Genomic DNA, 16127 nt, shown 5'->3' with positions numbered 1-16127 from the left:
GACCTTGGGCTAGTCACAGTTTGCTGATTTTTCTTCCCAGTCTGATTTTTCCAAAGTGGAAAATCAGACTGGGAAGAAAAATCAGCAAACTACGATCGGATGCCAGCAAACTGAAAAGCATGAAGGAGAAGAAGCTGAAAAATGACAAAATCAAAGCAGACCTAGTTAAGAGGTACCACCTGGACAAGAGGAAACTCAATGAGGCAATAGAGGTGGTCAAACAACAGATGGTGGCAGTTTCAAAGAAGATTGCAAGATTCGAAGCAAGGGTTGCTCAATTCAAGCAGAATCAACTTTTCTACTCCAACCAGAAACGATTCTACCAGAATGTAAGTGGAGATGTGAAACGAAACACAGGAGAGCCAGACAGAGAACAAACGATTGAGTTCTGGAGAAACATTTGGGACAGCCCAAAGAACTACAACCAAAATGCAAGTTGGGCCAAAGATGTGGAGGCTGAACTGAGCAGCAACAACATGGACAACCTGGTAATAACAACTAAAATGGTTGGAAAACGAGCAAAAAAGGTGAAGAACTGGACTGCCCCAGGCAGTGATGAACTACATGGATTCTGGCTGAAGAAACTGACCAACTTGCATGAAAGAATTGCCCAACAGTTGAATCAGGTGCTGCAAACAGGCCAAATTGAAGAATGGATGACAACAGGGAAAACGTTTCTGATAATGAAAGACCAAGAAAAGGGAGCAATCCCTAGCAATTACAGGCCAATCACTTGCCTACCAACAACCTTTAAGCTTTTTACTGGCATATTAGCTGATGCAATACAAGACCACCTGGAAGGAAAGAACTTGCTGCCCCCAGAACAAAAAGGAAACAAACGAAACAGTAGAGGAACAAAAGATCAACTGCTCATAGATAAAATGATCCTTGAGAATTGCAAAAGAAGGAAAACCAACTTGCATGTAGCTTGGATTGATTACAGGAAAGCATTCGATTCACTGCCACACAGTTGGATACTTCATTGCCTGGAGATAATTGGAGTCAGTGAAAACATCAAGAAATTGGTCAAGAATGCAATGCACACTTGGAAAACAGAATTAATAGTCAATGGAGCAGGAATAGGGGAAATCAACATCCGAAGGGGAATATTCCAAGGAGACTCCCTGTCCCCACTACTCTTCATCATTGCTATGATTCCGCTCTCTATAATTCTGAAGAAAACAGGTCAAGGATATCAGACAGCAAGAAACTCACCAAAAATTTCACACCTTCTATACATGGATGACCTAAAGCTCTATGGAAAATCAAAAGCAGAGATTGAGTCACTACTGAACACAGTGAGAGTCTTTAGCACTGACATTGCAATGGATTTTGGACTTGACAAGTGTGCAACTTTGGAACTCAGTAAAGGTAAACTTGCAACATGCGAAGGTGTGAATATGCCAAATGACATAGAAATAAAGAGCTTACCAGTGAATGAAAGCTACAAATACTTGGGGATACTGCAAGCAGAGAACATCAAGCATGCAGAAGTCAAAGGCGCAATTAGGAAGGAATATCTTAGAAGGGTAAGAAAAATTTTGAAATCAAAGTTAAATGGAGGAAATACAATAAAGGCAATTAATACTTGGGCGGTGCCTGTAGTACGCTACACTGCTGGCATAATTAACTGGACACAAGCCGAATTGGACATCCTGGACAGAAAAACAAGGAAAATTATGACCATCAATCGAGCACTGCATCCAAGAAGTGATGTAGACAGACTCTACCTAGCAAGGTCAGAAGGAGGAAGAGGACTGCTCCACATCAAGCAATCAGTAGAGGAAGAGAAAAGAGGCCTGAAAAAATACATCCAAGAAAGTCAAGAGCCAGCATTGAAAGAAGTCCACAAGGCTGAGATGCTGAAAGCCAAAGAATCAAAAGAGTATAGAGTCCAACAGTTTAAAACACGAAAGGAGCAGTGGCTAAACAAGCCACTCCATGGGCAGTACTTTAAGAACATTGAAGGGAAGGTTGACAGCAAGAAAACATGGGAGTGGCTCAGAAGGGGAACTCTAAAGAAGGAAACTGAAGGCCTGATTTTTGCTGCCCAGGAGCAAGCATTACGGACAAATGCAATAAAGACACGAATCGAAAAGTCCTACAATGACCCAAAGTGCCGTCTCTGCAAAGAGGGTGATGAAACCGTGGAGCACATCATCTGCTGTTGTAAGAAAATAGCCCAAACTGACTATCTTGAACGTCACAATAGGCTAGCAGCAATGGTGCACTGGAACCTTTGCAAAAAGTACGGCCTGCCCTGTAGCAAGACCTGGTACGAGCACAAGCCAGAGAAGACCACAGAAAATGAAGAAGCAAAAATACTCTGGGACTTTAGAATACAGACAGACAGACAGCTGGCACACAACACCCCAGACATAACAGTGATAGAGAAAAAACATGTTTGGATCATAGATGTTGCTGTGCCAGTTGACAGCAGGGTAGAGGACAAAGAGCTGGAAAAGATCACAAAATACAAGGACCTACAAATTGAAGTTGAACGATTGTGGCAGAAAAGAACAACAGTAATCCCACTAGTAGTCGGTGCTCTAGGAGGAATCCCAAGAAATCTTGAAAAACATCTGGAAAGCCTAAACTTGGACAGAACATCAGTCCACATGCTGCAGAAAGCAGCACTTCTAGGAACTGCACACATTCTACGCAAATACCTCTAATATCCTAGGTCCTTGGGAAGGACTCGATATTCAGAGATGAATTCCAGACACTTGTGCTGTGTTGTTATGTGTACAATAATAATACACTCCTGCTGGGTGACCTTGGGCTAGTCACAGTTCTCTGGAACTCTCTCAGCTCCCACCTACCTCACAAGGTGTCTGTTGTGGGGAGAGGAAGGGAAAGGAGCTTGTCCGCCACCTTGAGTCTCCTTCCAGGAGAGAAAGGGGGGGATGTAAATCCAAACTCCTCCTCCTCCTCCTCCTGATGTAATTAACATCTATAAAAACTGGGACATGAAAAATACAAGCACCAAGAATGAATTTGGAATCCCTGTTCAGCCGCTGAGTACTGATCGAATGCATTGCAGAGTACTGATTGGAATTAAATTTCTCTATCAGGAAGAGCGGCAACAGGAAGTGACAACATTAGACCTTTCTCGCAACAGCTTCCTGGGTGGGTTCGCCAAGGCTGCTGAGAATCACGGTTTGGCTCGAGCGACGAATGATTCTAATTAGCTGTTCCGTACAGTGGAAAGAGTGCAAATATTGATCTACTTCTGTGTGCCCACAATGGCAGGATCTATCATTCTGACTCCAGCTCAAGGGCTAGAGGGGATTAAAAAAATTGCCAAATGCCTCGATCAGCCTTCTGATTGCTGCATTCGCTGCTGAAATAATTTCTAAGCACTCTGACTATCGCTGTTGAAATAATTTCTCACCACTCTGTTCAGAAGCTATTGGGGGGGGGGGGGAGCCTCCTGCTGTTATCCAAAAGCCCACCTATCTCTTTTTCACCTCAGACACAGATCCAAAGAGATGGTACCCTATGTCGCCTAACCTGCTGCCCTTACTAAGCCTCTCAGCCAGACTCTGGCTTTTCATTAATCTCTTTGCAAACAATTGTTCCGCACTGAATAAAGTCAACATGCCAATATTTTCATGCAAAGTGTATACTCTACACAAACTTACAGCTCCTCACATTTTGGGGTTGCAAGCCACAAATTTATCCTTGTCCTTTCTGTACTGCGAGACGCCAAAAGATCATTCACGACATTTGCTGATTAATATTGCCTGAATTCCAAACCAATTTTTGGAGATTCCTGTTAGAAGAAAATGCTTGGAGTAATTGGAGGAAAGGTTAAATCAACAGCTGCTAGCGAGGCAATTGACATTTCTTAGCTATGTTTATGTATGAGTTTGCACATCCCTGCCTCCAGTCACAAAAGCATTAATGTCGTCGTCCCGCGGGCATCCCCTTATGCTCCCTGAAAATCTCCATTTGAGTTCTGCCCTGGTAAAGAAGCCCTTCATAAAATGGTAGGCACTCAAGCAGTGGAAAATGGTGCCAAGTCACACTCCATTTCTGGTGACCTCGTAGGGTTTATGCAGTGGTGGGATTCAGATAATTTAACAACTGGTTGTTTACAAGCACCATTTTAACAACCGGTTCTACCGAAGTGGTGCGAACCTGCTGAATCCCACCACTGGGTTTATGGTGACCCCATCGAGCCAGCGTGGTGGAGTGTTTAAGAGCAGGCGCACTTTAATCTGGGGAACTGGGTTTGATTCCCTGCTCTGCCACTTGAGCTGTGGAGGCTTATCTGGGGAACCAGATTAGCTTGTGCACTCCAACGCATGCCAGTTGGGTGACCTTGGGCTAGTCACAGTTCTTTGGAGCTCTCTCAGCATGCCAGTTGGGTGACCTTGGGCTAGTCACAGTTTTTTGGAGCTCTCTCAGCAGGGTGTTTGTTGTGGGGAGAGGAAGGGAAAGGAGATGGTCAGCCCCTTTGAGTCTCCTTACAGGAGAGAAAAGGGGGATATACATCCATATTATTATTATTATTATTATTATTATTATTATTATTATTATTATTATTATTATTACGGTAGATTTCACAGCTGCCAGATCTTTAGCTGGTTGTTGGCCTTCATTAATATTATTATGGTAGATTTCACAGCTGCCAGATCTTTAGCTGGTTGTTGGCCTTCATTAATATTATTACGGTAGATTTCACAGCTGCCAGATCTTTAGCTGGTTGTTGGCCTTCATTAATATTATTACGGTAGATTTCACAGCTGCCGGATCTTTAGCTGGTTGTTGGCCTTCATTAATATTATTACGGTAGATTTCACAGCTGCCAGATCTTTAGCTGGTTGTTGGCCTTCATTACAATCCAAGCCTCACCCAGAAGCCTAGGAAGTTGTAATGTATCAGCGTAGTATTCGTGCGGATCCCAGCAGGGCTGCCTTCTGAATTTGACAGATGTTAACTTTGTCAATTCGAAGATGTATTATTATTATTGTTGTTGTTGTTGTTATTCCAGGTAAGAGACCAACATTGGTATTTCTTCATTGACTGGCTCTGAGCTTCCTTGGTTGTCTCCCATCCATGTACTAACCAGGGCCGACCCTGCTTAGCTTCTCAATTCTGACCAACGGGGTAGCTTGGACCATCCAAGTTAGGGGAATGAAATCTTAGATGGTGGAATTTAGCAGGTCACGGTCAACTTATGGCAACCCCATAAGGTTTTCAAGCCAAGAGAGAAACAGAGGCACCATTGCCATCCTCTGCGTAGCAACCCTGTCCTTCCACGATGGTCACCCATCCAAGGATTAACAGGTCCTAAGATCTGACGAGATCAGGCTTTCGTAGGCCATCCACACCAGGGCTTTGAATGTAATAGAGGGGACCTAGAATTACCATTAAATTTCACCTAACGCAAAGCTGAGACTAAGCAGCCTAGCTCTGGGAACAGTCGATGCTGAATTCCACCGAAAACAAAATGTCAGGCGTCAACACGGAGGCGCCCTCTTGCTGAAACCAAAGGGGCTTCAAGAGAGCAAAGCGAAGTTTGTTTCATGTATTGTCAAAGGCTTTCACGGCTGGAATCACTAGGGTGTTGTGAGTTTTCCTGGTTGTCTGGCCATGTTCCGGTTGCATTTTCTACCAACGTTTCGCCTGTATCTGTGGCTGGCATGGGAAACCCAACAACACTCTACATTTTGTTTTGTTTCCCTGAGGTGTCAAACTCAGGCCTTCCAGGTGTTCATGGACTACGATTCCCATCAGCCCATGCCAGCAGGACCAGTGCGACCGCACTTGGAGTCCTGTGTTCAGTTCTGGTCGCCACATCTCAAAAAAGATATCGAGGAGATAGAAAAAGTGCAGAGAAGGGCAACGAGGATGATTGAGGGACTGGAGCACCTTCCCTAGGAGGAGAGGCTGCAGCGTTTGGGACTCTTTAGTTTGGAGAGGAGACATCTGAGGGGGGATAGGATTGAAGTCTATAAAATTAGGCATGGGGTAGAAAATGTCGACAGAGAGAAAATTTTTCTCTCTTTCTCACAATACTAGAACCAGGGGGCATCCATTGAAAATGCTGGGGGGAAGAATTCGGACCAATAAAAGGAAACACTTCTTCACGCAACGTGGGATTGGCGTTTGGAATATGCTGCCACAGGAGGGGGTGATGGCCACTCACCTGGATAGCTTTAAAAGGGGCTTGGACAGATTTATGGAGGAGAAGTCGATCTATGGCTACCAATCTTGATCCTCTTTGATCTGAGATTGCAAATGTCTTAACAGTCCAGGTGCTTGGGAGCAACAGCCGCAGAAGGCCATTGCTTTCACATCCTGCATGTGAGCTCTCAATGGCACCTGGTGGGCCACTGCGAGTAGCAGAGAGCTGGACTAGATGGACTCTGGTCTGATCCAGCTGGCTTGTTCTTATATTCTTAGCAGGGGCTGCTGGGAATGGTAGTCCATGAACCTCCGGAGAGCCTGAGTTTGACACCTGTGAACTAGAGGAATTATTCCCATTCAGTCCTCTCCATTGTCGTTCAAGGGAACGGCCCACTCCGTTCTTCTACTGAATTCCTCCCCTTCTGCAGACTGTTTTGTGCAATTATCTTTCCCATCGTTGTCAAACTAGTCATGGGAGAAACTTTACCCCATAAACCTTCCCAGTGTCACTGTTTCTCCATGATTAATGCTCACCAAGAACAGAACTGAAGCCTTGCTCTTGGTCGGATGAGAAGATGTAATAAGCGCCAAGAACGAAAAAGCGTGAGATCTCCGAAGGAACAAAAGAAAAACCCACACGCCGCAGTGTGAAGAGTACAGACACACATCGACATGTTCCCTTGGCAAAGGTAGCCCCGAAGACAGGCTGGATCAAACCGAAAGGGCTAATCGAATCCAACATTCTGTTTCCAACAGAAACCAGATGCTTCTAAGAGAACCCGAACGGCTCGTGAATACCGCAGGCCTCTCGCGGTTTGGGATGCAAAGATATCCTGCCTTGGAAGCAGAGCATGGGCGAAATAAGACTGTGTTGGACACAGCAGATTGGCAGACCGTGAGAAAATGAATCTCCTGCCAGGAAGGTTGAGACACCCCCGCCCCGCCCCGTCAAGTTCCGTTCTCTAACATCAAATACTATAAGGCCGAAGTACTAAGTGACTTCAGATGATGTCAAGATAGAGGGGTGTAATTGTATCTCTCTATTCTGGATTGGTTAAACCTAACCTGGAATACTGTGTACAGTTCTGGGCACTGGAATATTGTGTACGGTTCTTGGGAGCAGCAGTGGCGTAGGAGGTTAAGAGTTTGTGTATCTAATCTGGAGGAACCGGGTTTGATTCCCCGCTCTGCCGCCTGAGCTGTGGAGGCTTATCTGGGGAATTCAGATTAGCCTGGGCACTCCCACACATGCCAGCTGGGTGATCTTGGGCTAGTCACAGCTTCTCGGAGCTCTCTCAGCCCCACCTACCTCACAGGGTGTTTGTCGTGAGGGGGGAAGGGCAAGGAGATTGTAAGCCCCTTTGAGTCTCCTGCAGGAGAGAAAGGGGGGATATAAATCCAAACTCTTCTTCTTCTTCTTCTTCTTCTTCTTCTTCTTCTTCTTCTTCTTCACTTGCAGTTGACATATGTATAACTACTAAGGATGGCCTTTGTTTCTAATAGCTGGCATTTCGGCAGCTTTCTAAAGTATATCTCTCTTGTACAGACATTGAACATTTGGGTTCCCAACTAGTTCAATTAACATTCACATCCACGCGCTCTCAGGAAACAATCAGCACAGAGAAAAGTGATTACAAAATCTTCTAGATCGATCAATCTCTTTTGGAGATAAGTACGCCAGGTTGGTCAAAGAAACTCTTCAATTAAAGCACAGTTCAAAAGTTGAAAACATCTTTCCTGGAAAATGTGATTTAGCGATATCATTAAGGATTTCTAAAGTTCTGCAGTTTCCCAGTTTCTCAGTCAGTAATTTCACCACTGACAGACAGAACATTATTGTTCTTGGAAGCCAAAGGATAATTGTTTTGAGCAAAGTATGTCCCTCAAAATGAAAGAGATAGAAAATGTTTTACCAAATATAGATCCCAGCCTCCACCAACTACTAGTCAAGGGGTCCCCAACTTTTTGAGCCTGTAGGCCAGAGGTGGGATCCAGCAGGTTCTCACAGGTTCCCGATAGTAGGTTACTAATTATTTGCATGTGCCGAGAGGGGGTTACTAATGGGTGATTTTGCCACATGATTTTTGCCTTAGTTACGCCCCTCCTCTCAGCAGTAGCGTGCAGAACTTGAAGCAGTCTAGCAGGAGGTGCACCGGCGTGCATGGCAGCCTGCGCCTGCGTGCATTCATTTCCCGCCCAAGGACCGGTGCAGCGTCTGCATCCTTGCCACAGCCCCGCCCAGGAATGCCTCACCCCCAGAATCAGAGGTGGGATCCAGCAGGTTCTCACCAGTTCCCGAGAGTGGGTTACTAATTATTTGTGTGTGTGCGAGGGTTACCCGGTGGATCCGCTTTTCCATCTCCATTGCCCTAAGCCTCCCAAGAGGCATTCTGCCTTTGAACATGAAGGTTCCATATAGCAGTGCGACTAATAATGTAACTTCCTGAACTGGGTTAATCCCTTTCCGGGTGCTGCAGTCATGGATTCTCGGCTTCTTCATTACCTTTATCTCACCAGTCTCTATCAAAGAACCTGTGTGTTCCACCGTGCTGTGTTCAGATTTGTGAGTGAGGGGCATTTTCTATAATGTGATGATGATTTAGAAATGACCTGGTACAAAAAAAATTTGGGGGGTTGTGGTGGGGTGGCTGCCCATGGGGGGGGCATCAACTCAGGTTTGTCGAGGCTCAGGTTTGCCTAGGTCGCGCCTCTGCCAGCTTTGCTGAGGGAGCTGGTATGAGGGAACCTGTTACTAAAATTTTTGGATCCCACCACTGCACAAATCCAGCATTTGTCCTCATTTGGGATTATGCCTTGGCTTTTTTACAAAATATAGTTATATTTTCTTCATATTTTTAATTTGTATTTTTCTTTCCAGTCACATTTGACTTGTGGCAAACCCTGGTCGAGTTTTCAAGGTAAGAGACATTCCGAGGTGGTTTGCCATCCCACCTCTCTAACAACCCTGGTATTCGCGGAGGCCTCCCATTGGTACTAGCCAGGACTGGCGTGCTTGACTTCAGAGATCAAGGGGAGATCAGGCTAGCCTGACTATCAAGTCTGAAGCGTTTCCATAGTGATGGCAATTAAATAATCTTGCATCACAATACTTCTGTTGGGTCATCCTAACTGGCCATTTGGTCTACTTAGGACTATCCTTACTGTTCATTGGAGCTTATCGGTTGGAGTAGGAAAGTCCTCCAAGGAAGGTTCTGGACTTCTCTGTCCTTCCTGAAGAGGAATCCACCTACTGCCATTGGGGTAAAAACAGCCAGAACACAAATCAATAGATCCTCATTTGGGATTATGCCTCCAGCTTTTTTTTTTACAGAGCGGCGATTTAAGGGAGGCCCATGTTAACGCTCTATTGTTTCCCTCTTAGCCAGGCCAACCGCTACTCTGGATGGAGTTTTCGCCAGCTTTCTTGAGTGAGCCTTATTTCTCAAAGGGTTAGCTTTTTTTGGCTTCCATGGTTGCAATTTTGTGGTATTTTTACATGCGTATAGGTGACACCATAAGAAAGTTTCATTTTAGATGGTCGAGTTTTTAAGGTAAGAGACATTCTGAGGTGGTTTGCCATCCCCACCTCTCTGGCACAACCCTGGTATTCCTTGGAGGCCTCCCATTGAAGTACTCGACAGGACTGGCCGTGCTTGGCTTCAGAGATCAGAGGAGATCAGGCTAGCCTGGGCTATCCAAGTCTGGGTGTTTCCATAGCGATGCCAGTAAACATTGTTGCATCACAAATCTGGGTGTTTCCATAGTGATGGCAGTAAACAATCTTGCATCACAATACTTCTGTTGGGTGTACTAACTGGCCATTTGGTCTGCATAGGACTATCCTTACTGTTCATTGGAGCTTATCAGGGCAGGTAGGAAAGTCCTCAGGAGAGGAGTTCATGGACTTCTCTGTCCCTTCCTGCACAGAGTCCCTCTGCCATTGGGGGGTGAAAACAGCCAGAACACAAATCAGAGGTGGGGGATCCAGCGAGTTCTCACCAGTTCCGAAGTGAGTTACTAATTATTATTTGGTATTATTGCGAGGAGGTTGCTAATTGGGTCGCTTTTCCATCTCTCGCCCTCGCCTCCCGAGAATGTATACCGCTGAACTTGAAGGTTCCATATAGCAACTGCGACTAATAATGTAACTCCCTGAACTGGGTTAATCCCTTTCAGGTACAGCAATTCATGGATTCTCAGCCTTTGGTACCTTTTATCTCACCAGTCTCTATCAAAGAACCTGTGTGTTTCACCATTGCTGTGTTTAGATTTGTGAGTTAGGGCATTTTCTATAATGTGATGATGATTTTAGAAATGACCTGAGATTGCAAAATAAAATTTGGGGAATTAAGTGGTGGAATTGGCTGCTTGCCCGCAGGGGAGGGCATCAACTCAGGTTTTGCCAGGGCTCCAGTTTTGCCCTATGTATGCCTCTGCTTGCTTGCTGAGGGGGGGGGGCTGGTGTGAGGGAACCTGTTACTAAAGTTTTTTGGATCCCACCACTGCCCAGAATGCCCGTACGCCCCGTTGTGCCCTTAGCCCATTGGCGGCTATGCCACAGTTTGAATCCACCACCATGGGAACCTGTTACTAAAATTTTGCGGGATCCACAGCTGCTGTGACACATTTAAATTCACTGCGGGAAGATGGTATTACCCAAAAACTGCTTCCACAGAGGGGGGAAGAAGGAGAAAACACGAAGGGCAGATCGCATCATACACAGATTAAGGAAATCCCAGGTTCTTACCATTCGCCGTGATCCTCCATTGGACAACCCTTTTGTTTGAATGATAAAAGGCAATAACATGTTCTGTTTTACAGTGGGCCCACCCACTTCCTGTATAGCTCAGCAGGTGCCAAGGGAAGGGCCAGAGGGTGCCCACAGTGCCCACTGGCATTTTGTTGGGGAACTCTCTACTAGACGTTCTGAAAAGTTTGAACTTGTTTTTAATTTAATTTAATTTATTAGACTTAAAAGGCTGCTCCTCCCCTTTCAATGAGCTATCTTCGAAGCTATGCAGATGTAACCGCCATGCTCAGAATGGGTTGACCCAGAAAGGGATGGAGACTCAAAGCAGCAGAAGGCTGCAGAGCTCATGTAGTTAGGAGGAGACAAGGCTACCAGACTCGGACCTTGATTTCTATAAGCCCTTAACACCTTGTTAAGGTAACTGCAATGTTGTTGGGAACTACTGGGAAGGTAGTTGTTTAATTTTGCTATGTTGTAAATGTTGGAGTTTATTGTTTCAGGGTTTTTTTATGTTTGTCATGGGTGAGAGTTCTCCTGGAAACCTTCATCATGTTGAATCCTGTTCACCAAGCCCTTGGAGTCTTCAGGAGCCAACCCACTTTACCAAGAAGAATTGGACTTGGAAATATCAGAAGACTGTAAATATAAGGACTTGAAAATGCAAACCTGAACAGGACCTTGAAGTGTGATGTTAAATGTTCTATGTTCTATGTTAAGAAAGTAAAGCATTTTGTTTTAAAATTTTTGTTGCAAACTCATTCAAGTTCTGCCCACAGAACCCACAGGAGAGGTTACACAGACACAATTTCACAATCCATGCCGATTTTCATACCATGACTTCGAAGAAAGCCCATAAATGTTTTTTTTTTTTTTTAAGAGAAATTTTATCTATGGCTGGAGATGACAGAGGCGATCTGAGTACAACCATGTACTTTTGGGACTGAAAAGACACCCAACAGCGGAGCCTGCAGAACAAACATCCCGGGAAAACCATGAGCAAAAAGCTGCAGGCTGGAGAATCCCTGAAGCACCACAAAAGATCAGGCGGGAAAGCTTTAAACTTGAGCGGGAGGAAATGGCAGTGGGGAGGGAAGCTCTTTCTCCTCTGATACCTCTTTTTGCCCGTGCTATCTGGACAAAAAAATGAGAAGGAGGCTTTTTCTAAGACATCCCCAGGATCTGCTGTGCATAATCGGCCATGCTGGCAAGGGCTGATGGGAATTGTAGTCCATAACATCTGGAGTGCCAAAGGTTCACCACCACTGCCATAGGGTTTTCAAAAGTGATGTTTGGAGATGGTTTGCCATCACCTGCCTCCTCATGGGCTGAGAGAGTTCTGAGAAAACTGTAACCATTTAAGGTCATCAACGAATGCATGGGTGAAGAAGAAGAAGAGTTTGGATTTATATCCCACAACAGGAGGAGGGAGCAGGGGAGAGTCAGGGGCAGCCCGTGATGGATGAGGCAGGAGCCAGTGGGGCTGGTGTAGTATGGGCTCAGCCCCAGTCCCAAAGCTCCAATTGGGGCAAAGGCAGATGGAGGTCAGAGGATGGAAGGATAAAAGGTTGGAAGGAGAAGGTTGAGGAGGGGGATACTGGTGGAGGGAGAGGCAGGGCATGAGACCTCCTCCAACATTTCTGAGGTTGATCTAACCCAGGGGTCTGCAACCTGCGGCTCTCCAGATGTTCATGGACTACAATTCCCATCAGCCCCTGCCACCATGGCCCCCTGATCTAACCCCTGCAGAACTGGCAAAGGCCATGGGAGATTATAGTGGCTAGGCAGCCCCAGCACTAGGGGGCACCACAGGTACCTTATCTCTAGCTATACCAGTGATGGCGAACCTTTGGGGGCCAGTGCCAATTACAAGCCAAAACCCACTTATGTTGCAAAGTGCCAGCCACGGCAATTTAACCTGAATACTGAGGTTTTAGTTTAGAAAAGCGGTTGGCTCGAGGCATCGTTACTTGGGAGTAGGCGTGATGGTAGTCGGTGGCTTTGTTTTGAATCAACCGAGCAACTCTTCCAACAGGTGAAGCCCAACCCTAGGAGCGGTTACTCAGGAGGGTTTACTCAAGCAACCCATTGCCAGCAGCAGGTTTGCCTCCCCAGGTAAAGGATTTAGCTTTAGTTCTTAAGCATGTGAAAATCAGGTAGCCCTTCGACCACCTTGAAGACTGCTTTTTCTGAACATCACAGTGCCTTTAGGTTTACTTCCTGAAGCTATTTACAGTGGTTGAAGTAAGTGATTTCACAGACCCATCGTGTTGGTGTATTCCCATGGAATCATAGAGTTTGGAAGGCTCCGTTCAGGAATTCCAGAGCTAGAGTAGCCATGACAGATGGTTGTCCTGCTCAAGAGCTAACTATTTCCATAGGTGATTAATTTTATTGTCAAGCTTCTCTTGCTTTCAGTCATTTTCCCCTGATGCAGGAATTATGAGAAATCAGTTGTTTAATCTCTCACGCAGCATCCATCTTGCTCTTTCGATAAAGCCTTCTGTCTTCTTCAGCTATATTCTTTGAGACAGGAAACCAGGCTATCCAGCAGACATAATTTTGTATCTGAGCCCATGATGGGAAGGGGGAAAGAACATGTTACAATTTCCCTCTGTAAGTCAGAAAATTACATTGTACAGAATTCAGTTAGATCCCAGGTGTAATTCGTCTGAGCAATGTTTTCTGAAACAAATGAACCCTTAAGATGCATGCAATTCACCTTTCTTTTGCTCCCATATTGAGGTCAAATGTTGCTTTCTGTGTAACCCTTTCCACCAGATAGACTCAAATACACACACCGACAAAAATACTACCACTGTTTTTAAATGGCAGTAATATTCATTAGTGATAGTGATACTCCAGGAGCAGGGGAGAGCAGCAGTGGTGTAGGAGGTTAAGAGCTCGTGTATCAAATCTGGAGGAACCGGGTTTGATTCCCTGCTCTGATGCCTGAGCTGTGGAGGCTTATCTGGGGAATTCAGATGAGCCTGTACCTCCCACACACGCCAGCTGGGTGACCTTGGGCTAGTCACAGCTTCTCGGAGCTCCCACCTACCTCACAGGGTGTTTGTTGTGAGGGAAGGGCAGGGGTTTGTCAGCCCAAGCAGGTCTCCTGCAGGAGAAGGGAGACATATAAATCCAAACTCCTCCTCCTCCTCCTCCTCCTCCTCCTCCTCCTCCTCCTCCTCCTCTTCTTCTTCTTCTTCTTGTTCTTCTTCTTCTTCTTCTTCTTCTTCTTCTTCTTCTTCTTCTTCTTCTTCTTCTTCTTCTTCTTCTTCTTCCAAATGATTGCATTTCCCATGCTGATTGAGGGGAAATTTTCCTTTACCGCTTTGCCAAGAAGACGAAGTAGCAAATTCAGCTTGTGTTCCATGGTGATTTAACTGTTTGCGCTTAATTTGTACGTCAGTGTCCAACTTCCCAGAATGTGCTAGAACAATTCGGGGGAATTTTTTCCCCAATCATTCTCTTCTCTTCCACTCAGTTGCCCACAGCTAATTGTAAAAGGGATCCTTTGACAAGCAGACAACCCCTTACAAGCGAAAACAATTCCTAGGCAGAAGTCGAGGGAGGTTAGCCAAGAACTGTAAATGTACAGAGAAAGGAAAGACAATGGCAAATGGGGGGTGGGTTCGGCAACCAGAGATTGTGCATGACAGAACAGATTGCCTGCCGGGTTACCTGAGGGGGCGAGTGGGTAGTGAGAACCTGCCATATTGTTATCTGTTTCAGCCTCTGAAAACTCACCGCTGAGAGGCGGTATTTCATAGCGCGATGTCAAAGCAGCACAAAAAGCTCATTATGCTCGCCCAGGTTGGGTTTTAGGGGCCTTCTAAATAAAACTGTCACCGGCCCCATTAACAGTATTAGTGTTTGAAGGCTGCTTGGGGAGGAGTTGAAAATGATGCTCTCCATGAGCCTGCTATAGCATATGCATTTGGAAATAGCTTTCTGAACTATTTGATGGATTCCGTGGAAAGAAGAGTAGGTTGACAAATAGGGAAGCTCGGGAGAAACTAAGGAAGGTCTCTCTCTTTATATAGACGCCAAAGGAGCTTATTTAAGCCCGGGCATCAATCCAGCAAAAGTTAGTCACTACTGATTCACATAAGCAATGGAGTGAGATTATGCTGTCATCTCCTCCCTCATCTCAACACCAAAGAAATCTTGCAAGGAGACTGATTCCCATAAGAAGCTTCTGAAACTGATACGCAGACATATCATTAATTCCCTTTTCTTCAGCGAGACTACGTTTCATCGCGGTAGAAATACATGAAACAAGCGTTTCATGTAACAGGATTTTCTCATGCTTTTAACATTTCTTTTCAAGAAGCGAGAGCAGTGTGGGAAGTAGTTGATCAGAGTTTTGGACTGGGATGTGAGGCCCTGGGTTGAAATCCACACCTTGTCCCATAGTAGCTAGCTCAGCAATCTTGAGCGAAGCACTATCCCTCAGCCTAACCTATTATGCAGGAAACTGTTGTGAAAATAAAATAAAATAAAGAAGAATGATGTAATTCACTTGGGGTCCCCAGTAGGGGTGAGCGGCAGGGTATAAAATGAATTAAGGAATTAAATATATATATATATTAAAAGTAGCTCAACAAAACAGTTTCAAAACATGACACTGCAAAAAGTGTTTCTCTATTCGCGATACATATTGTTATCTGTTTCAGCCTCTGAAAACTCACGCTGAGAGAACATTTCATAAGCCTTGATGTCAAAGCAGCACAAAAGCTCTGAGCTAATACTTGGGTTGGGTTTTGCGGGCCTTCTAAATAAAACTGTCACCGGTAACAGTAGTGTTTTGAAGGCTGCTTGGGAGGTTGAAAATGATGCTCTCCGCGGGCCTGCCAACTATATGCATTTGGAAATAGCTCTATTCTATGCCCCTCAAGTCACTCCATGTACAATACCCATTTGTTCCTTCATAGACACTGGGAGTTTCATGAATGGAGATGGAAGAGTTTAGCTACCTTTAGGTATCAAACCTATGGGATAGCCATCTCCTGGTACATTCCCCCCCAAAGAATGTCACAGTTCATCCCATAAGATCCATACCCCTTTCACGTGCTATAAGCATGAACCTTAAAATCCCATTCGGATAGTTCTACTTGTTGTCTCCTTGTCACATTAAGACAGCCTCTATTCTACGTGTCACACATTCCTTCTGTTGCACAAACACTGCATGCTGTTTGCTCCGTCCCTCTTCTTATATGAAGCAGCTGCAATAAAACTA

At 45.2% G+C, this 16127-nt stretch overlaps 1 protein-coding gene across 1 annotated transcript in view; it reads right to left on the bottom strand.

The window, feature by feature from the left end:
- ARHGEF17 (Rho guanine nucleotide exchange factor 17) overlaps positions 1-14656 on the bottom strand; it is a 78798-nt gene extending 64142 nt beyond the window's left edge. The window contains exon 1 of the mRNA XM_048493031.1: positions 14570-14656. Within this exon, the coding sequence (XP_048348988.1) occupies positions 14570-14656 (87 nt within the window). The remainder of the gene's footprint in view (positions 1-14569) is intronic.
- Positions 14657-16127: the final 1471 nt, after the last annotated feature.

This window comes from Sphaerodactylus townsendi, linkage group LG04 (genome assembly GCF_021028975.2).
Source record: "Sphaerodactylus townsendi isolate TG3544 linkage group LG04, MPM_Stown_v2.3, whole genome shotgun sequence".
Lineage (NCBI taxonomy): Eukaryota > Metazoa > Chordata > Lepidosauria > Squamata > Sphaerodactylidae > Sphaerodactylus > Sphaerodactylus townsendi.
Note: the sequence above shows the minus strand (reverse complement) of the source record. Positions and strands in the feature narration are given on the sequence as shown.